The sequence below is a fragment of the Magnolia sinica genome, chromosome 9 (assembly GCF_029962835.1).
Source record: "Magnolia sinica isolate HGM2019 chromosome 9, MsV1, whole genome shotgun sequence".
In the NCBI taxonomy this organism is placed as follows: Eukaryota; Viridiplantae; Streptophyta; class Magnoliopsida; order Magnoliales; family Magnoliaceae; genus Magnolia; species Magnolia sinica.
This window is the reverse complement of record NC_080581.1, coordinates 7,884,026-7,907,496: the sequence shown is the minus strand read 5'-3', so window position 1 is coordinate 7,907,496 and position 23,471 is coordinate 7,884,026. Positions and strand designations below refer to the sequence as shown.

The 23,471-nt window shown below is 40.3% G+C and overlaps 1 protein-coding gene and 1 pseudogene across 2 annotated transcripts in view; both read left to right on the top strand.

The window, feature by feature from the left end:
- The first annotated feature begins 2,670 nt into the window (after positions 1-2,670).
- LOC131256802 (glutamate receptor 2.9-like) overlaps positions 2,671-23,471 on the top strand; it is a 55,315-nt gene continuing 34,514 nt past the window's right edge. The window contains exon 1 of one of the 2 annotated variants that reach the window (XM_058257843.1): positions 2,671-2,943. In XM_058257843.1, the coding sequence (XP_058113826.1) occupies positions 2,682-2,943 (262 nt within the window). In that variant the 5' untranslated portion in view covers positions 2,671-2,681. Of the gene's footprint in view, positions 2,944-22,947; positions 23,221-23,471 lie in introns of those variants that run through there. The other variant, XM_058257842.1, reaches the window with a different exon arrangement.
- Positions 3,446-4,478, top strand: LOC131256805 (glycine-rich protein 2-like; annotated as a pseudogene).

Here is a 23,471-nt window from a genome sequence, read left to right as displayed (position 1 = left end):
AGCCTCGCTGCATAGCGTTGCTAGGGCTTCTTTTTTTTTGATAGGGCAGGCTTTGGTTATGTGTAAAGCTGGGCATCAGATCGAGTCGGATCGGATTGGGTCCAACCCGATCCTATCCGAAATCTCATTCGCCTGACCCAAACTCGATCCGTTCCGGGACCGAGTCTGAGCCACCTGACTTGAACCATTCCGAACTGTACATAACTTGATCCGATCCGAGTCTATCTCGGTTACGTAAAACGGTACAGATTGGATTGGCATGGTATGGATCGATCCAGATGTAATAGCTGTCCTTATTATCTCTCGGGTTTCGCATGTGGCCCACACGGCGTGCTGGGCATCACACAAATATTGATTTGTTGGGATAATCACAGCCACCCAATCAATGGATTTATCTGTCCGTACATTTGATATTTAGGTTTTGGTGCTCCGAAGGAGCATATAAGGTCTAGGCTAAAAACCGTTTTTGAAGAGGAAACCTATGGGCGGTATTACTTAAGACATGCTAGAATCTAGATTGAGAAATGATCAAGATACAATGCCTGTATTGTAACCTAAGATACATCCATCTTCTCATCATCAGCTGATTACTGATATAAATATCAAATCCGTATAAAAAATGAGAAACAATACGATGATTTTCTCCTGTGAAAATCATAACTATATATGTATTGGGTACGCCACATTAGCACATGAAATGATATCAATGGTCTGTAGTAATAATGTGTCCCACTATAAGTTTCTATCAGATTACCTTACAATGGACCAATGATGATAATGTGGCCCACCTTTTCTACGGATAGGATAGTTTGTCTATAAGACATATTGGTAGAAAATAATGGCTTTATCATATCTTATGATACAGGCACTGCATCTGATCATTTCTCCTGCTAGATTTGGGGGATGGTGCCGCTTTCATCGAATTTAATTGGAGAGATAAAACGTCCTTACCAAAGCCCTTTTCAGTGGATTTTCGTCAATGCAAGGATATATGGAGAAGGAGATCTAATGTCCTAGATGATGACATGTGGCTGAAAGAGTCTTGGGAGGAATTGACACGAGATATTGACAACACCGCGACGTAGCTGAGAGACACAACAAGAAAAGGAGAGGAAGAAGATCGGGCAGGCAGGGCAGCGCTCGTTTGTTCGGGTGAGAGAGGGTAGGATAAGAAAAGAGGGAGGGGTAAAAACGATTTGAGTGGGTTAGGATTTAGGGTAAAAATAGTATTTATACTACCTGACTACCCGCTCTGGGTCGGATCGGGTCAGATCGGTCCGGATCATTTCAATTCGGGTTTTCGGATCGGATCTGTCCGGATACTGGTCTATCCGAACCTAACCTTAAAAACGATTGGATCTTGATGTACGGACTCGATCAAGCCCGATTTAGGTCGTCAGTTCTATTCGAAACGGATTTGATCGGGTCGGATCGGGTCAAATTCACCCGACGGGGTCAGATACGCCCACCTCTAGTCATGCTAGGGAGGGTTGATCTCCTTTATCCAGTACATGATAAGTACGGTATTTGCCTTTTTGTGCTGCTGTAAATCTTTTTCTTGATTTATATATAAACTCTTGTTGAAAAAAAACAAAAACAAAAAAAACATAGTGGCCCCACGTAGCATCCCATCGCTGGAAACTGTCCGCGTCCAATTACATCCTAGTTGAGTTGGAAAAGAAAAGTACTGATACGCAGGCATATTATAACCATCCATGTGCATGCACACACCAAGTGTACATGTGGCATACACGTACAACGCTTCAAGCTATCCAAATTAGAAGGTCCCACTCAGATGTGTCCATCCTTAAATCATATTGATGGCTGATCTTGGACTCTGATTAGCCGACATTTGTTTGCTAAATACGGGCCATTGACCTTTGTTCACATCAGCTGTCCATTGTATGGCTATTAATAGGAAAATCGGTATCATTTCTCAGTTTGAAATTTTAGTTCTGCCCTTCTAAAAATGGACCCCAAGAAGATTCGGATGCTCTGGATTGAATTATTTCTATGATACATGTATAGAATATCATGGTCAGCCGGCTCATCAATTGCATGCTCAGCAGCCTATCATACGAGTACATGAAAGCCCGTACAGTCCTAATTCTTTCTGAAATTAAATAGATAAATGGGAAACCTTGCGTGCCTTTCGTAGGTACTAACTCTCTCTTACGCGGTAAAAGGAGTTAACATGCACGAAATCCACCCCGTCCATCAGGTACACCACCCTTTTCTGGCCTTGATCCCAGAAATCATGGTGATTCAGCATTCACGCAGTTTAAATTACATAAAAATCTCTAAATTATCTTGGTATGGCCCACCTGAGTTCTGTAATACATTTGTTTTGGGTGATACTTTCATCTTGATGAGAAAAATCAGATGAATGGATTGGATAGCATATAAACAACACGGTGGACCCTACACAATTGATGGCGGATTTCCCATCCCGATTTTTTGTAATGATGTGGATAACTTGAGCCTTTATTCATCATTAGTTTTGGTTCTCAGATTAATTTCAAATATAGTACCTGATGGATGGAGTGGATCGTGTGAAAGTTACACCCACGTGGCGCTCAGTTAGCGGGAGGTGCCTACGCATGTGCGCTAGCGCCGTTATAAAAAGGGTCGGAGAGATTGGATAGAAACAACGAATGGCTTTCTACGTGAAATCCTTTCAAATGTCCTCTGTCTTCTTCGTCATGATCTTTCTTGTGTCCTTCACAAGGGCTGCATCGCCTCCGGTGGTGGGCCCCACTGAGAATTCGACGGTGACCGTCCATGTGGGTGTGATTTTGGATTTTGGGTCGGCGGTCGGAATGGTTAGAAAGACCTGCATCGCTATGGCAATTGATGATCTCAATGCAATTCCTGGCCGTCGGATACGGTTGGTCGTCCATTGGCGGGACTCCCATGGAAGTGAAACAGGAGCTGCATCTGCCGGTAAGTTCGTCGCATAGAAAAGTACATTAGCTTCTTTTTTTTTTCCCCTTTGGATCCATTAATCTCAACCATTCATCTAGTGAACCATGACGTAGATGACAACTGCACAAAATATAAATTGAAATTCTACTTGGGCAGTTAGTTGATACTCTGACTGCTTATGACGCTTGATAGTGAAGAACCTAGAAATGGTAAACGTGGCAAATACTAATCCAAACTAAACCGACCAAAGTTTGGAAGATATGGAAATTTGTCTTTTGAAATTGAGGCTATTGGATTTTTCATTTCTACCGGTCTAATAAATGTCCAACAATCTAATAAAAAAAAATTATTATTTTTAAATAAAACCATTTTTTTTTAAATAAAAAAAAATAATCCAACAATCTCATTATTAGATAACTGGATAAGAGTATTTTTTTGGTTAATTACACAACTTAGCTGTATCCATAATTTAGACTTTTTATTATTCATTTATTCTACGCACGCACTTACACCCCACACACACCGTACGGTGGAATTTCACCACAATAGGTATTCAAACCCATGGAGGGATTATGGTTCGTTTTCTCTCTTCTGGGTTCCTAGGGTTATCGTGTCCCTGATGGCACAAGGTAGCAGATCGAGCGGCGTTGTGAAGTGGTTTTACGGCTTGAAGGGCTTTGGCTTCATAACGCCGGACGACAGTGAGGAAGATTTGTTCGTCCATCAGTCCTCTATCAAATCTGACGGCTACCACAACCTCGCTGAGGGGGAAGCCGTCGAGTTCGAGATCTAGCAGGGCGATGATGGATGGACCAAGGCCGTTGATGTGAGTGGGCCCAATGGATCCTCTGTGCAAGGAGATCGGAGGGGTGGAGGAGGCGGCCGCAGCGGTGGAGGCCTGGGAGGTGCGTACGGGTTTGGAGGTGGCGGGGGGTATGGCTTCAACGACAGTGGAGGAAGAGGTAGACGCAGTGGGAGGAACGGCGGTGGTGGTGGCTACGGCGGCAGTGGCGGAGGCGGAACTTGTTACAATTGTGGTGAGCCTGGCCATATGGCAAAGGACTATTATCAGGGCAGCGATGGCGGTGGAAGGAGTGGCGGCAGCGGTGGCGGGAGGTACGAAGGTGGCGGTGGTGGATCGTGTTATAACTGCGGGGAGCAGGGACATTTTGCTAGGGAGTGCCCTAGCGGCTTAATGAAATGAAGTGGGTAGTTTTTTTTTTTTTTTTTCTCTCTCTCTCTTTTTAGCTCTTTTTTTTTTTTGGGTTCCCATCGGATATTTTGAATTGGGTTTTGGTTTTTTGGGTTGTTAGTAGTGGAAATCTGATCGTTGATGGAGGAGGGTCCAGTTTTTCTCATTTTCTTTTTCTGCTGATATGCGTTTTTTAGACTTGTTTTTGGAGCAATCGTGCTTTGATGTGGAGGGAAGGAAAGGTTTGTTTTGTTTAGAGATTGAAATCCATTCTCTCTCTCTCTCTCTCCATCTCTCTCCTTATATACATATATGGTTTTATTAATGGATTAGGGTTTTCTCTGGTAAAAAAGAAGAAGAAGGTATTCAAACCTGTGATCTTATGTTGAAACTCTGTCAATGGCATCGATATCTGCTCAATGGCATCGAGTGTTCTGTCGGTTGCATCGACAAACCCTGTTGATTATGGATTTAAAACATCAACAACAATTTCCACCATGTCTTCAATCTTCAATCTTCATATCTCGTTTTCATCATCTCTAATTCCGCCTTTCATCATAGATCTACCATCGCTTCTCGTGCATACTCCGTTTTCCATTTACGACTTTACCAAGCTCAGAGAAATTGCATAGAACTTAAACTTTTATGTGGGAACTATTGTAGTAAGCATGTCAGTTGAATTCATGCTCGTGTGAATCTTCTCTATGGTCATGCCTCATTCCTCAAGTACTTGTTGGATAAAATAGTAATATACATCAATATGTTTAGTATGTGAGTGATAAATGTAATTTTTAGCTAAATTGATCATGCTCTCGCTATCATAATTGACTTTTTTTTTTGGATTTAAAACTACTATAAAATTATTAAAAAGTCCTATTCACCCCCTTCTAGGACATATTGGCATATTTTTACTTCAACTAAAGCGGTCTTTATTGCAATTTCAAAGATGTGTTTTCTTTCCTGCAATAAACTCATTGACAGATCCATTAACCTCAATCAAGCTGCAACCTGGTTTTTTCTCGAGTCCTCGGACCTCCATCATCTTTCGTTCTTTTCTGGCATCACCATATTTTCTAGCCGCCGCATATACATTTGATAGTAGTACATAGGTACCAGCGTGTTGTTCCAATTGTAAGAGATGTTCAGCCGCAACCTCTGCCATTCTTATTTCTCCATGGTTCCAAGAAGCACTTAGCAATGCCCGCCAAGCAACTACTTGTTCTGAGGGACTACTTGATACAGGTATTCTTTCAATGATTTTCATCGCCTCTTCAAAAAGACCAGCTCGACCAAGCAAGTCAACCACACACCCATAATGCTCTCCTTTGGGCTCAACCCTATACACAACACTCATTCGGATAAACTCCTGCAACCCTTCGTTCACCATGCCCGAGTGACTACAAGTTGTAAAAATGGCAATGAATGTGACATCATCAGGGTTGAACCCATCCTCCTTTATTACCGAAAGTAGCTTAAATTCACCCTTTGCATCCCCATATGTTGCCAAACTAGAAATCATCACATTCCAGCAGACAACATCTTTCTCCAGAATTTCATTAAACACCCTCTTAGCTAAATCCAAACTCCTGCATTTTAGGTACATATCCATAAGAGCAGTACCTAACCGAACACCAAATGACAGCTGCATCCGACACAAGTACCTATGTACCCAAATCCCAAGATCAAAAGCTCCTAACTGAGCACAAGCAGAAAGAACACTCACTAGAACACCCTCATCACCATGCAAATTTTCCAACTGCATCAACCGAAACATCCGCAATCCCTCCTTAAAGCAATTATTCTGCACGTACCCAGAAATCATGACACCCCATATTCCTCTATCTTTCAGAGGGGCTTCATCGAACAACAAACGTGCAATCTCCACATCGCCCACCTTCGAATAGCCTGAGATCATGACCGTCCAAGAAACTTCATCTCTGTAAAGCATATCATCAAACACCTTCCTTGCATTCTCAATATCATCATAGCAAACATACATTTTGATCAGAGAATTCGAAATAAAGACGTCACACCTGAGTCTAAATTTCAAAGCATGGGCATGGATCTGTTCACTGATCTTGCTGACTTACAAGATGGCGCAGGATTTTAGCACGTAAGGAAGGGTATAGTGGTCGGGAAATTGATCCTCTCGCAGCATTCCGGTGTAGACTTGGATGGACTCGGTGAATTGATTATGGAGTGAGAGGGCTTTGATCATGGTGTTACGGATGTAGAGGATGGCTAATTAAGACGGTAGAGAGGAGGCGTGCATGGCTTAGGCTTCCATGGTTTTGGTCTGAGTAGAAGGCGACGAGCCTACTGAGGGTGAAGCCGTCATTAGCAAGGCCTGCTATGATTATCTGTGCATGGGTTTTCTTCAGCTGTTTCAAGTTCTTGCATTTCTCCAACACTCTAAGACTTGCTCGACTGTTGCTGCCGGACATGATGCGGGAATAAATTCAAATTTTGAGTTTGTATGAAAGCGGCTAGGGATGCGGATTGCTTGCTAACACTGTAAGTAGCGATGACTGTGCTTTGTGGGCCCACCATGCATGATGCATGTGTTTTATCCACGCCGTCCGTCCATTCTCGATGCCGAACCAAATCTCAGGTGGACCGCACCATAAGAAGTAGTGGTACTATTAAAAAATTTACTAGGGCTATCATAATTGACTCAAATGGCATCTTGTTGAAGTCTGAATTGATTTATCATCCCTCTCAACTAAATACCTTCCTTGAATTAGGGCTGAAAGTTAGGCGTGTTCAATCCGACCAACTCGACATTGGGTTAGGCTTGGGCATGATGGATTGGGTTTGGTCTCAGGCTTGAGCCATGCAAACACTAACTCGATAAAACTTGGGTTGAGCTTGGGTTAGGGTCTCGAGTTGCTCAACCCAACCCAAACCCGATCAATATATAAATTCCTTATAAATTAATTATAATTGAGTGCGGATCGTCTGTGTTGAAGGCACAGGAAATTCCAATGCCATCGGGTTTCATTAATCCATGTCATTTTCGATTACTCAAGCTAGCAAGATACGCCGGATTTCTCTCTCCCAAATAGATTGCTTGATACACAATATAACTTTTAAAGGAGTATTTATCCTATATTTTAACTTGTTTATTTAGAAAAAAAATAACTTCTTTACTATAAATAACTACATATATAATAAATAAGTACAAAAAATAAAACGTGCATTGAAAATATAATAGACTAATGTAATAATGAAAATATTAGCATATATCTGCCCAACCAACCCAACCGAGCTCATCTGTGTCAGTTTAAGCCGAGAATTTCAACCCAAGATTGCTGGGTTGGGTTAGGGCATGTATAGGGAACCTTAGGTTGGCCACGTGAGCACCAACTCACCCAACTCACCTCGACTTTCAAATTTCTACCTGAATGTTTTTGTCACCTGGCCATCTACTCAAACATCAGAGTAAAGAGTCATCACAGACTGAAGCTTTAACATCTAACTAATCACTCCACCTGCTAGCATAAACGAGTAACCTCAAGTTGAAGTTTTATTATCTACACTGTCGGTATAATCAGAATCCACATAGCCTATTAACTTATCATCTGATTTTTTAAATGATAAGATGTAGTTGTGTGTACCTCGAATATATCGAAGTATATATTTCACAGTCTCCCAATGTTACTTGCAAGGGTATGACATGATTGATTTAAGAACACCCACTCCGTGACTTATCTAGTCTAATACATCAGGTGTGACTCAACCGGATTCAAAAGTCACATGGACTTGAAAAGTTTTAGGATGCGGATTGCATGGTGTGCCACACACCACTCACCTAGGGGGTGTGTTGACGTGGCAGTGGGCTTCAACAGTTTTAGGAAGCAAATTGCATGGTGTGCCACACACAGTTGATGTGGCAAAGTTATGTGGGACCAGCACGGTGTATATGTTATAATTATACGATCCATCTACGTTGCAAGATCATTTTTAGAACATGAGACCACGAAATGAGGCAGATCTAAACATTTAGTAGATGACAAGATAAAAATGGATGAGTTGATACACATGCCATTGAAACCTTCGTGGGCCACTGAAGTTTTGGATCAAGTTGATACCTGTTTTGTTTGCATTCATTCAAGCTTGTGTGACATTATGAGCAGGTTGGATGGAAAATAAACATCATAGTGGGCTGTAGGAAGGATTCAGTGATGGGCTTCATTGTCCTAGCTGGTTTCTATGGTGTGGTCCACTTGATGTTTGGATCTGCCTCAATTATGGATTTATGCCCTAAAATGATCTTTCAAAATGAGTTGACAGTTTGGATATAACACACATCATGGCGGGCCCACAGGGACTTGCTACGTCAACGCACGGCGGAAGTCCGTGGTGTGTGGCACAGTCCGCTGCAGCCCAGTTATGTCCAATTCCATCAGACGGCTTGATTTCCTACTAAACGGCACATGGTACGCACCATACTGCATGTTTTTTAAAAATCCATTCTGTCCATCTGTTTTGTATCATTTTAGAACATTAGACCAAATATTGTATGGATACAAAACTCAAGTGGGCTGCGCCAGAGGAAACAGTGGAGATTCAGTGACCTCCATTTCAACATTTGTATGGCCACAAAAGTTTAGCACGATATGGCTAATGGTTTTATGTTTTCACTCCATACTAGTTGGAATGAACTCAAAAACAGTTTGGATGACAGAGCCGGTGGAAAACTCTTTTTCTATTTTCCTTCTTGCATGGACGCCTTTAGACCTAGATCCACCTGAATTTTTGTTTCATCTTCTGAAATGATTTGAAAAAACAGAAAATGGAGTCGATTCTTAGAAACAACATATATAGTAGCCCCCCTCCAAGCCAACTCCTTCTTTTACTCCCAAGCCTCGCTGCATAGCGTTGCTAGGGCTTCTTTTTTTGATAGGGCAGGCTTTGGTTATGTGTAGAGCTGGGCATCAGACTGAGTCGGATCGGATTGGGTCCAACCCGATCCTATCCGAAATCTCATTCGCCTGACCCGAACTCGATCCGTTCCGGGACCGAGTCTGAGCCACCTGACTCGAATCGTTCCGAACTGTACATAACCTGATCCGATTCGAGTCTGTCTCAGTTAGGAAAAACGGTACGGATTGGATTGGCACGGTACGGATCGATCCAGATGTAATAGTTGTCCTTATTATCTCTCGGGTTTCGCATGTGGCCCACACTGCGTGCTGGGCATCACACAAATATTGATTTGTTGGGATAATCATAGCCACCCAATCAATGGATTTATCTGTCCGTACATTAGGTATTTAGGTTTTGGTGCTCTCGAGGAGCATATAAGGTCTAGGCTAAAAACCGTTTTGAAGAGGAAACCTATGGGCAGTATTACTTAAGACATGCTAGAATCTAGATTGAGAAATGATCAAGATACAATGCCTGTATTGTAACCTAAGATACATCCATCTTCTCATCATCAGCTGATTACTGATATAAATATCAAATCCGTATAAAAAATGAGAAACAATACGATGATTTTCTCCTGTGAAAATCAAAATTATATATGTATTGGGTACGCCACATTAGCACATGAAATGATATCAATGGTCTGTAGTAATAATGTGTCCCACTATAAGTTCCTATCAGATTACCTTACAATGGACCAATGATGATAATGTGGCCCACCTTTTCTACGGATAGGATAGTCTGTCTATAAGACATATTGGTAAAAAATAATGGCTTTATCATATCTTATGGTACAGGCACTGCATCTGATCATTTCTCCTGCTAGATTTGGGGGATGGTGCCGCTTTCATCGAATTTAATTAGAGAGATAAAACGTCCTTACCAAAGCCCTTTTCAGTGGATTTTCGTCAATGCAAGGATATATAGAGAAGGAGATCTAACGTCCTAGATGATGACACGTGGCTGAAAGAGTCTTGGGAGGAATTGACACGAGATATTGATAACACCGCGACGTAGCTGAGAGACACAACAAGAAAAGGACAGGAAGAAGATCGGGCAGGCAGGGCAGCGCTCGTTTGGTCGGGTGAGAGAGGGTAGGATAAGAAAAGAGGGAGGAGTAAAAAAGATTTGAATGGGTTAGGGTTTAGGGTAAAAATAGTATTTATACTACCTGACTACCCGCTCTGGGTCGGATCGGGTCGGATCGGGTTAGATCGGTCCGGATCATTTCAGTTCGGGTTTCGGATCAGATCTGTCCGGATAGTGGTCTATCCGAACCCGACCTTAAAAATGATCAGATCTGGATGTACAGACTCGATCAGGCCCGATTTAGGCCGTCAGTTCTGTTCGAAACGGGTTTGATCGGGTCGGATCCATCGGACGGGGTCAGATATGCCCACCTCTAGTCATGTGAGGGATGGTTGATCTCCTTTATCCAGTACATGATAAGTACGGTATTTGCCTTTTTGTGCTGCTGTAAATCTTTTTCTTGATTTATATATAAACTTTTGTTGAAAAAAAAAATAAAAAACATAGTGGCCCACGTAGCATCCCATCGCTGGAAACTTCGCACTGGAGGCTTTCTAGGAAGTCCGCGTCCAATTACATCATAGTTGACTTGGAAAAGAAAAGTACTGATGCGCAGGCAGACTATAACCATCCATGTGCATGCACACACCAAGTGTACATGTGGCATACACGTACACCGCTTCAAGCTATCCAAATTAGAAGGTCCCACTCAGATGTGTCCATCCTTAAATCATATTGATGGCTGATCTTGGACTCTGATTAGCTGACATTTGTTTGCTAAATACGGGCCATTGACCTTTGTTCACATCAGCTGTCCATTGTATGGCCATTAATAGGAAAATCGGTATCATTTCTCAGTTTGAAATTTTAGTTCTGCCCTTGTAAAAGTGGACCCCAAGAAGATTCGGATGCTCTGGATTGAATTATTTCTATGATACATGTATAGAATATCATGGTCAGCTAGCCCATCAATTGCATGCTCAGCGGCCTATCATACGAGTACATGAAAGCCCGTACAGTCCTGATTCTTTCTGAAATTAAATAGATAAATGGGAAACCTTGCGTGCCTTTCGTAGGTACTAACTCTCTCTTACGCGGTAAAAGGAGTTAACATGCACGAAATCCACCCCGTCCATCAGGTGCACCACCCTTTTCTGGCCTTGATCCTAGAAATCATGGTGATTCAGCATTCACGCAGTTTAAATTACATAAAAATCTCTAAATTATCTTGGTATGGCCCACCTGAGTTCTCTAATACATTTGTTTTGGGTGATACTTTCATCTTGATGAGAAAAATCAGATGAATGGATTGGATAGCCTCTAAAATGGTCCACTGAAATGGTCCACAAGAGAATTGAATCTCCTTCATTTCTCGGCTCGTGCCCTAAAATTATCTTAGTAAAATGGATGGACAGTGTGGATTAAATAAGTACATCATGATCGGCCCTATATAGCAGGGATCAGTAGCCACTCGCTAGTGACACGGTACGTAGGCGATCCAAATCTCTGGTGAAACATATTGAATTGAATCTCCTTCATTTCTTTGTTGGATCTCAACCGCTGAAAAAATTTTCGTAGGCTACAAAAGTTTTTGATGAAGCTGATATTTGTTTTTCCCTTCATCCAGGTCCTTGTGTCCTGATCAACAGGTTTGATGGAACTCACGGTGGATATTACATTGAGCCCTAGGAAATTTTTAATGGTGGGAATTCAACCAGCGCTGTGGTCCACTTGAGATTTGGACGTGCTCTTTTTTTTTTTTTTTTTGTTAATGCCCTCAAAAGGAGCAGAAATTTGGATGGATAGCTTGGACATACAATACATGCATCAACGTGGGCTCCACAGCAGGACCACACTGCGTTGGGTGAGACCCCAGGCACCTAATCCGGAAATGTTTTAACCAACCACAAAGTATGGTGGGCAGTCAATCACCCTTGTTTCATACAGCATGGTTCACCTAAGTGTACGAAAAATATACATTATGGTATGCTTACAGAACATCGACCACTAACCAGTACCATCAATGCAATCCAAATCTACCTTGATGTTTATATATATGACATCCAAACCGTTGATAATGTCATTCCCACTGTGATGAAGTCAAAATACTAAAAAATTATGAAACTTTTTAGCCACACAAATGTTTCAGACAGTAGTCACTGAATCCCTACTGTTTCCTCCCTTGTGGCCCACTTGAGTTTTGGATCCACCTCATTTTTAGTCTCATGTCCTAAAATGATTTCTCAAAACAGACGCACTGTGTGAATTTCTCATAAACATCATGGTGGGCCCTACTTAGCATCCCAGCGAAGGAACTTCACGCTAGGCATGGGCAGGAAATCCGCATCCCACTGGCGTTTGCAGAGCTCTAGAGTTGTATTAACGGTTCAAATGAGATCAAAGTTACATGGGCCTCGCAATGATGTATTTATTATATCCACACCGTTCACCTATTTGGCGAGATCATTTTAATGAATTAGCCTAAAAATAAATTATATCCAAAGCTCAAGTGGATCACACCACAAATAGTAATGGACTAATGATTTCCACCGCTGAAACATTCATAGAGCCCACCTTAACGTTTTTTTTTTTTTTTTTATAGAATATGTTAATAAGGTCACACGTACTTAAATAAAGAGGAAAAATAAATATCATATTGATCCAAAACTTCTGCGATGCAGTGTGGTCCACTTAATCCTTGGATCTCCCATATTTTGCCTCTCAAGCCTTACTGGACGAACGATTTGGATATAACACATACCTCATGGGACCCACGTAACTTGGTGACGTCACATATTCCCATACCAGCCAGGTCAGGGGTGTGTGGTACACCAGCCAATCCGCTGTGTATGTAAATACCCACAATGCTTTCTCTTCCTCTTATGACTAGCTACTCTTATGAGTGGCTCTCGTGTGAAATTCACACGTATGACTCTTTACAGTCGTCAAACCTCTTCACTTTCCGTCTATAAATAAAGCTGACGCTTTCTATTCCTACATATCCCAAACTCCCAACACACATCCATTATTAACTAATGGCTCTGCCCTCCTCTTCTAAAAACCCATCATTTCTCATTCTCTTCTTTTTATTATCTCTTCTCTTTCTCAATACCCAACAATGCAACCATCATCACTTCTCTGCTTTACTCCACCTCAAGCATGGTTTTAACTTCATCGATGATTACAGCCTCTCTACTCTCCCCTCTTGGAATTCAGACAATACCGATTGCTGCTCTTGGGAAGGCATCACGTGCGATGGACCCACTGGTCATGTGATCAGCCTTGATCTCAGTAGATAACAGGTTGAGAACATCTCCTATCATGGAAATCTGATTGATCTAGGGTAAGCCAATCCATCAATGTGAATCTCATATGATAGAAATATATGGATCTCACAAGAGGATAAAAAAATAAAACCTAAATAATAGATAACATGCATACACCATTCTTCTCATCATTAAAACAATCAATCATCATAATCTTAAAGAAATATTAAACCCATGTGCTTCCCTTTTAGCTTGGGCTAGAGAGAACTTAGAAAAACATAATTAAATTGCAGGAATAAAAAACAACAAGAAAGAAAGAAGAAAAAATACAAATAGAAAAGATTTAAAAAAAAAAAAAACTTATAAAGCTTTAATAAAACTAAAAACTCTTTAAAAACTCTAAATATTTCTCTTGAATGTTTCTAATCATGTTTTAGAATGCCTTAGGAAACCCTATTTATAAGTAGGGAACTCTAATTTTTGTACAAAGTTGAAAAACCCTAGAAAACGCCTCAAATATACGTATTTTTTCAAAATAGACTTCTCGCTGCATAGTTAATTTAAAATAGACTTCCTGCTGCGCAGTTTTTCAAAATAGACTTCAGAGCTTTAGAATACACTTTTCAGGACGATTTTAGGATTCTTCACTTCAAATCTTCAATTCTTTTCATTCCTAACTTGGTTTTTTTAGATCTTTGGCATGTGAATTCTTCAATCTTGGTTTCTTAAGATCCATCCTTTGCCTTGGTGATTATTTAGCATCAAATTCTTACTTTTTAGCATCCATTTTCAATCCAAGCTCTTACATTAACCTTGCAACACATACATGAGTAAAATAGAATATTAAGATGATTTATATTCATAAAACCAAGATATAAATGGAGAAAATTATGCAATATTTGAGTCTCAACAAAAAGTCAATGGTGGATGTCTCTCTTCCAACTTTTTTTCTTTTGCATGGCCATCTGATTCACAAGTCAGCCTGATTTTTTAGCCTTGTATCTAAGATGGGATTACACATCTAATGATTAGGGTGGATTTCACATACACATCATGGGTTTGAGTGTGCATTCACATTATATATATATATATATATATATATATATATATATATATATATATATATATATATATATATATATATATATATATATATATATATATATATATATATATATATATATATATAAGCTATCAAACAATTAGGTAAGAGATGCCATGCCGATTTTTATCAAGACTCATTTTGATGTTTATTTGAAATCCAGTACGCCCATTAGATGTGAAATTCCACAATAGGTACAAGGTCAAAATATTAGGCTACCTCATGGTTTAAATGGTCCATACCAAATGAAAAAGTTAGAAGAGAGATGTCCAACATTGATTTTTTACTGAGCCCATCATGAGTATGATGTGAAATCCACTTGAACCATTAGATGTCAAAAAATCATTTAAGCCTAGGGCCTAAAAATCATGACAATTCATGATTAAGGTGGGCCACACCAAGGAAAACAATTTGGAGGGTGGCAATGTCATGTACACTATTTCCAATGGTATGATCTACTTGAATCATAGATGGAATTGATTTTTAATACTAACCTTAAAATTAGGTCATGCAACTAGTGATTAGATATTAGATTTTGGAAAACAACACGATGGGTTCCATGTAACTCACTTTTTTCTTAGGCATAATTGGTTTCCACAATCAGAAGCTGGGGCTTTCGGTTTATGCACATGACTTTATGAGCTGCATAGGAATATTTTGGTAAATACAAGGTCAAAAGTTGCTTTTGGAATATCTTACTCCAAAATAAAATCCTGATCATCTAATTACATATTCTCAAATTTAAAAATATAGATTTACCATCTAATACTTTCCCTTGGTTAGAGAGTGGGTATCACGCCCAACTTGGAAGTCAGCTGTTGGAATGATTCCTTGTCCAATAGTTTTAAATAGATCCATAAGTTGGAGTTTGGATATAACACACACACACACACACACACACACACACACACATGATGGTTGAATTCAATCTGTTAATCTTTTTACTAACGAGGTTGCAATCAGGCTATACATTCATCGTGAAAGATGGATTTTACAGCAGTGTGATGGCCGCTTGATTGTAATGAAATAAGAGGACTAGTTGAATATTGATATACAGCGTATCGTAGGCACTTTCATGGTAAAGATGGGTTAGAGAAGGCCCAATCAGAGGTGGAAATGATCCATGCTATCAAAACCTTAAAATTAACAATCATATCTTGCAAATTGAGATGAGTTTTTTGACATATCATATATGATTTTCAGGTAGGAGAAGATACTTTTGCCAACCAACCTGTTATGTCTGATTGCTCACACTAGATTCGTGAAATTCCATAAGATCGATGGTCAAAAGTCCATTTTTATTTTCATTTTTACTTTAAATAGTAAGTTTTAGTGGGCGCATAACTTTTGATCCTCTGAGTTGTAAGAGTCGTGCCCAACATGAAAAGAGCTTAGAAAAGCTAGGAGAACATAGCGGTTAGGCTAAATTTGATGGTTATTATTTTAGAACTAAAACCAGGAAGTCTAGTAGGAATGATGATCGTATATAAATAGTAAGTTTACTATTGATAGTAAGTCACACTTTTAAGGAGTTGGAGTTTGAAACTTCATATAAGTTTGAACTCATTATTTAAAGGAATGTAATTTTATTTTTTATCATCAATTAATTTATTTTAAATTTATTAGAAATTATTTCTATTTTTATCTCTCGTATAGTTGAGAAAGCTCTTTGAGGAGTCTAAAGAGTAGTTATTCCTTGAGAAAGACGGTGATGAACCTTATCATATCCCTCCTTATAACAAATATTACAAACATGAACATCGTGAAGAAGATAAAGAAGCCATGTAAGTTTACAACCAATACCTGTCATGGAGTGATGTTCTGCTTTGACCCAGGATCGGAAGACAATGATTTTCTTCGTTAATCCGATATCATGTAAAGTTAGAAAAATATTATGTATTTTCATTTAGAGGAGAAATCCTAATTAGTAATTCCCTAACGTAGACTTAGTTACATGTAAAGTAAAAATAAAATTATTACATTTATTTAACTACTTATTTCAAATCTAATGTAAAATTTTACAATCTAATAAATAAAAAATAATGGTTGATCAATTCATCGAATCGGCTGCCATGAATTTGGAGGTTTTTGAGTGGTGTACATTGTTTTTATGGTGTGGTCCACCTTCTGAACGGATCATTATTTTTATGGTGTGGCCCACATTATGAACGGATCGTCTGAACATCTAATTATCATAGTAAGTTTCATTCGTTGGACTGGTTGGATATCCTGCACGTACCGCTTGGGTCCAATTTATACTAAATGACAAAAATCAAACAGGGTATTTTGATCATTTTATCTCTCTAAAAACGCTCCCCCAGATACCGATTTCGAGGCAGTGTTTGGTAAAGCCGGAATTTCATGGAAGTTTCGCACCAAACATATTAAATTAGTCTACCAAGAAAAACTAATTAAATAACGGCCGTTATAAGATGCTCCGGCCGGCTATGACATTTGATACACAGGAACTCAAAACCCATATACACATCATATATTAACTCAAACAAAATGGCATAAATTGTAGAACATACTGTCTCTAAATCAGTGCCCAAATGAGTTTGGTTGAGATAATCGTAGCCTCTGATTGGTGGACACTTGTTTGTCAAAATAGGACCAATGGATAATTTTCATTTTTGACCGTCCGATATATGTCCATCAATCTGATTGTCAGATAATCAAATAACCATGAATATTGGTTCATTATGCATATAAACCGTGACCAATAATTTGGACAGTTTAATTTGACCTATTTCCATGTAATTTTTAAGTGCCTATGTATCATCCATGGCGGTCTGCTAGACTATCATGTTTTTCCTCTCTAGATAAGCTAACGGTACGAGCCAATCAACGAAGATTTCAGGGGGAGACTCTCAACCACCAATCTGATTTCAACGGACGTCAGATTCCAGTGGATGGATAGTAGGGTGACCCTGGATGGACAGTGAGGTGACCCAGGTGATTGGAAGGAAGGCAGTCTACTTAAGTGGACTAGAAAAAAAAAGAAAAAAAGGACTAGAATCCTCGGGAGCCCATTAAATTTTACCCCTGTAGAACGTCAGTTGGCTTTACCCTGACCATGTGGGGGCCTACTTTGATTTTAATTTTTTATACTAACAGCATGCATTCGTTTTTACATAACATGATACCAAAAATTAAGCAGAATCAAATTTTAGGTGGACCATACCACTAAAAACAATGGTGGTTGACCATTAAAAAGTTTTAAAACTTATGGTGAGATAATCAAATAATCTGATTGTCAGATAATCAAATAATCATGAATATTGGTTCATTATGCATCTAAACCATGACCAATAATTTGGACAATTTAATTTGACCTATTTCCATGTAATTTCTAAGTGCGCCTATGTATCATCCATTCCGCTCTGCCTGACTATCATAGTTTTCCTCTCTAGATAAACTAACAATCTGAGCCAATCAGTGAAGATTTTAGGGTCAGACTCTCAACCACTAATCTGTTTTCAATGGACGTCAGATTTCAGTGGATGGATAGTGAGGTGACCTAGGAAATTGGAAGGAAGGCGGTCTACTTACTTGGACTAGAATCCTTGGTAGCCGATTAAATATTACCCGCGTAGAACGTCAGTGGGCGTTACCCTCACCATGTGGGGCCTACCTTGATTTTGTTATATATCCACGGCAGGCATTCGTTTTTACCAAACGTGATGCTAAAAATTAAGCAGATCGAAATCTTAGGTTTTCTATACCATTAAAATCAATGATGAATGACCATTAAAAACTTTTAAAAACTCATCGCCAGCCACAAAAATTTTGGTTCAAGCTGATCTTTGTATATTCCCCTCATCCAGGTAATTTTGACCTTACAAATAGATTGGATGGCAAATAAAAGAAATCGTGGGTCCTAGGAAACCTTCAACAATGGGTGTCATTGTCCATACTTTTTTAGTGTGGTCCACCTGAGACTTGGATCTGGTTAAGTTTTGGGACTACCTACTATAATGAATTGGAAAAATGGATGGACAGTGTGGATATACATTCATTAAGGTAGGCTCCATGTTCAGTGTAGAGCTGTAGATATGAACTGAGTTAGCATGGTTAATTCGATCGGCTCAACTCGGAAAAGATTGACTTGACCCGGCTAAAAATTGGGTTTGAGCTGAGTTGAGCTGAATTTTTTAGCCGAGTTCAAGCTAGATCAACAATGATTCAACTCGACTTATATATAACTTGACTTGGTTGGAATTGATTGAATCGACTTGGATTGGGTTCACTTAATATGAATATTTTGTAAATATTTATGTATTTAAATAAACTATATATTATGTATATTAAAAATCCTACCACCTAAACTCGAACTCAACTCGAAAGATTGAGCTCAAGCTCGATTTGAACTTGGCACGAACCTTGAGTTGTCGACGAGCGACAATAAGCTGACCAATCAAGCTCGAGGACCGAGCCGAGCCGGGGTAAGGCCAGCTTGCCGAGCTGGGTGACAATAGAGCTCTATGGGCCTACCATGTTGACCATGGTACATACACTCCATCCATCACGTGCGTGTGTCCATGCTATGCCCTCTTGTCAACAATCAGCGAGAGAAAAATCACAAGTGGACTACACCACAGTGAACATGGGCATGGAGGGCAACATATGCTTATGGGTTAGGGCACCATGGTGCGTACATCGAACCCGTTCATCAGGTGTGACTCAACCGGATTCAAAAGTCACGTGGACTTGAAAAGTTTTAGGATGCGGATTGCATGGTGTGTCACACACCACTCACCTAGGTGGTGTGTTGACGTGGCAGTGGGCTTCAACAGTTTTAGGAAGCGAATTGCATGGTGTGCCACACACCGTTGATGTGGCAAAGTTATGTGGGACCAGCACGGTGTATATGTTATAATTATACCATCCATCTACTTTGCAAGATCATTTTAGAACATGAGACCATGTAATGAGGCAGATCTAAACATTTAGTAGATGACAAGATAAAAATGGATGAGTTGATACACATGCCATTGAAACCTTCGTGGACCACTGAAGTTTTGGATCAAGTTGATACCGGTTTTGTTTGCATTCATTCAAGTTCGTGTGACATTATGAGCAGGTTGGATGGAAAATAAACATCATGGTGGGCTGTAGGAAGGATTCAGTGATGGGCCTCATTGTCCTAGTTGGTTTCTATGGTGTGGTCCACTTGATGTTTGGATCTACCTCAATTATGGATTTATGCCCTAAAATGATCTTTCAAAATGAGTTGACATTTTGGATATAACACACATCATGGCGGGCCCATAGGGCCTTGCTACGTCAATGCACGGTGGAAGTCCGTGGTGTGTGGCACAGTCCGCTGTAGCCCAGTTATGTCCAATTCCATCAGACGGCTGATTTCCTACTAAACGGCACATGGTACGCACCATACTGCATGTTTTTGAAAAATCCATTCTATCCATCTGTTTCGTATCATTTTAGAACATTAGACCAAATATTGTATGGATACAAAACTCAAGTGGGCTACGCCAGAGGAAACAGTGGAGATTCAGTGACCTCCATTTCAACATTTGCATGGCCACAAAAGTTTAGCACGATATGGCTAATGGTTTTATGTTTTCACTCCATACTAGTTGGAATGAACTCATAAACAGTTTGGATGACAGAGCCGGTGGAAAACTCTTTTTCTATTTTCCTTCTTGCATGGACGCCTTTAGACCTGGATCCACCTGAATTTTTGTTTCATCTTCTGAAATGATTTGAAAAAACAGAAAATGGAGTCGATTATTAGAAACAACATATATAGTAGCCCCCCTCCAAGCCAGCTCCTTCTTTTACTCCCAAGCCTCGCTGCATAGCGTTGCTAGGGCTTCTTTTTTTTTTTTTTTGATAGGGCAGGCTTTGGTTATGTGTAGAGTTGGGCATCAGACCGAGTCGGATCGGATTGGGTCCAATCCGATCCTATCCGAAATCTCATTCGCCTGACCCGAACTCAATCCGTTCCGAGACCGAGTCTGAGCCACCTGACTCAAACCGTTCCGAACTGTACATAACCTGATCTGATCCGAGTCTGTCTCGGTTAGGAAAAACGGTACGGATTGGATTGGCACGGTACGGATCGATCCAGATGTAATAGTTGTCCTTATTATCTCTCGGGTTGCGCATGTGGCCCGCACGGCGTGCTGGGCATCACACAAATATTGATTTGTTGGGATAATCACAGCCACCCAATCAATGGATTTATCTATCCGTACATTCGGTATTTAGGTTTTGGTGCTCTGGAGGAGCATATAAGGTCTAGGCTAAAAACCGTTTTTGAAGAGGAAACCTATGGGCGGTATTACTTAAGACATGCTAGAATCTAGATTGAGAAATGATCAAGATACAATGCCTGTATTGTAACCTAAGATACATCCATCTTCTCATCATCAGCTGATTACTGATATAAATATCAAATCCGTATAAAAAATGAGAAACAATACGATGATTTTCTCCTGTGAAAATCATAACTATATATGTATTGGGTACGCCACATTAGCACATGAAATGATATCAATGGTCTGTAGTAATAATGTGTCCCACTATAAGTTTCTATCAGATTACCTTACAATGGACCAATGATGATAATGTGGCCCACCTTTTCTACGGATAGGATAGTCTGTCTATAAGACATATTGGCAGAAAATAATGGCTTTATCATATCTTATGGTACAGGCACTGCATCTGATCATTTCTCCTACTAGATTTGGGGGATGGTGCCGCTTTCACCGAATTTAATTAGAGAGATAAAACGTCCTTACCAAAGCCCTTTTCAGCGGATTTTCGTCAATGCAAGGATATATGGAGAAGGAGATCTAACGTCCTAGATGATGACACGTGGCTGAAAGAGTCTTGGGAGGAATTGACACGAGATATTGACAACACCGCGACGTAGCTGAGAGACACAACAAGAAAAGGAGAGGAAGAAGATCGGGCAGGCAGGGCAGCGCTCGTTTGTTCGGGTGAGAGAGGGTAGGATAAGAAAAGAAGGAGGGGTAAAAACGATTTGAGTGGGTTAGGTTTTAGGGTAAAAATAGTATTTATACTACCTGACTACCCGCTCTGGGTCGGATCGGGTCAGATCGGTCCAGATCATTTCAGTTCGGGTTTTCGGATCGGATCTGTCCGGATACTGGTCTATCCGAACCTGACCTTAAAAACGATCGGATCTGGATGTACAGACTCAATCAAGCCCGATTTAGACCGTCAGTTCTGTTCAAAACGGGTTTGATCGGGTCGGATCGGGTCGAATCTACCGGACGGGGTCAGATATGCCCACCTCTAGTCATGTGAGGGAGGGTTGATCTCCTTTATCCAATACATGATAAGCACAGTATTTGCCTTTTTGTGCTGCTGTAAATCTTTTTCTTGATTTATATATAAACTTTTGTTGAAAAAAAAAAAAAAAAACATAGTGGCCCCACGTAGCATCCCATCGCAGGAAACTTCGCAATGGAGGCTTTCCAGGAAGTCCGCGTCCAATTACATCCTAGTTGACTTGGAAAAGAAAAGTACTGATACGCAGGCAGACTATAACCATCCATGTGCATGCACACACCAAGTGTACATGTGACATACACGTACACCGCTTCAAGCTATCCAAATTAGAAGGTCCCACTCAGATGTATCCATCCTTAAATCATATTGATGGCTGATCTTGGACTCTGATTAGCCGACATTTGTTTGCTAAATACGGGCCATTGACCTTTGTTCACATCAGCTGTCCATTGTATGGCCATTAATAGGAAAATCGGTATCATTTCTCAGTTTGAAATTTTAGTTCTGCCCTTCTAAAAATGGACCTCAAGAAGATTCGGATGCTCTGGATTGAATTATTTCTATGATACATGTATAGAATATCATGGTCAGCCAGCCCATCAATTGCATGCTCAGCAGCCTATCATACGAGTACATGAAAGCCCGTATAGTCCTAATTCTTTATGAAATTAAATAGATAAATGGGAAACCTTGCGTGCCTTTCGTAGGTGCTAACTCTCTCTTACGCGGTAAAAGGAGTTAACATGCACGAAATCCACCCCGTCCATCAGGTACACCACCCTTTTTTGGCCTTGATCCCAGAAATCATGGTGATTCAGCATTCACGCAGTTTAAATTACATAAAAATCTCTAAATTATTTTGGTATGGCCCACCTGAGTTCTGTAATACATTTGTTTTGGGTGATACTTTCATCTTGATGAGAAAAATCAGATGAATGGATTGGATAGCATATAAACAACACGGTGGACCCTACACAATTGATGGCGGATATCCCATCCCGATTTTTTCTAATGATGTGGATAACTTGAGCCTTTATTCATCAATAATTTTGGTTTCCAGGATTAATTGCATATATAGTACCTGATGGATGGAGTGGATCATGTGAAAGTTACACCCACGTGGCGCTCAGTTAGCGGGAGGTACCTACGCATGTGCGCCAGCGCCGTTATAAAAAGGGTGGGAGAGATTGGATAGAAACAACGAATGGCTTTCTACGTGAAATCCTTTCAAATGTCCTCTGTCTTCTTCGTCACGATCTTTCTTGTGTCCTTCACAAGGGCTGCATCGCCTCCGGTGGTGGGCCCCACTGAGAATTCGACCATGACCGTCCATGTGGGTGTGATTTTGGATTTTGGGTCGACGGTCGGGATGGTTAGAAAGACCTGCATCGCTATGGCAATTGATGATCTCAATGCAATTCCTGGCCGTCGGATACGGTTGGTCGTCCATTGGCGGGATTCCCATGGAAGTGAAACAGGAGCTGCATCTGCCGGTAAGTTCGTCGCATAGAAAAGTACATTAGCTTCTTTTTTTTTTTTCCCCTTTGGATCCATTAATCTCAACCATTCATCTAGTGAACCATGACGTAGATGACCAACTGCACAAAAAATATATTGAAATTCTACTTGGGGAGTTAGTTGATACTCTAACTGCTCATGACGCTTGATAGTGAAGAACCTAGAAATGGTAAACGTGGCAAATACTAATCCAAACTAAACCGACCAAAGTTTAGAAGATATGGAA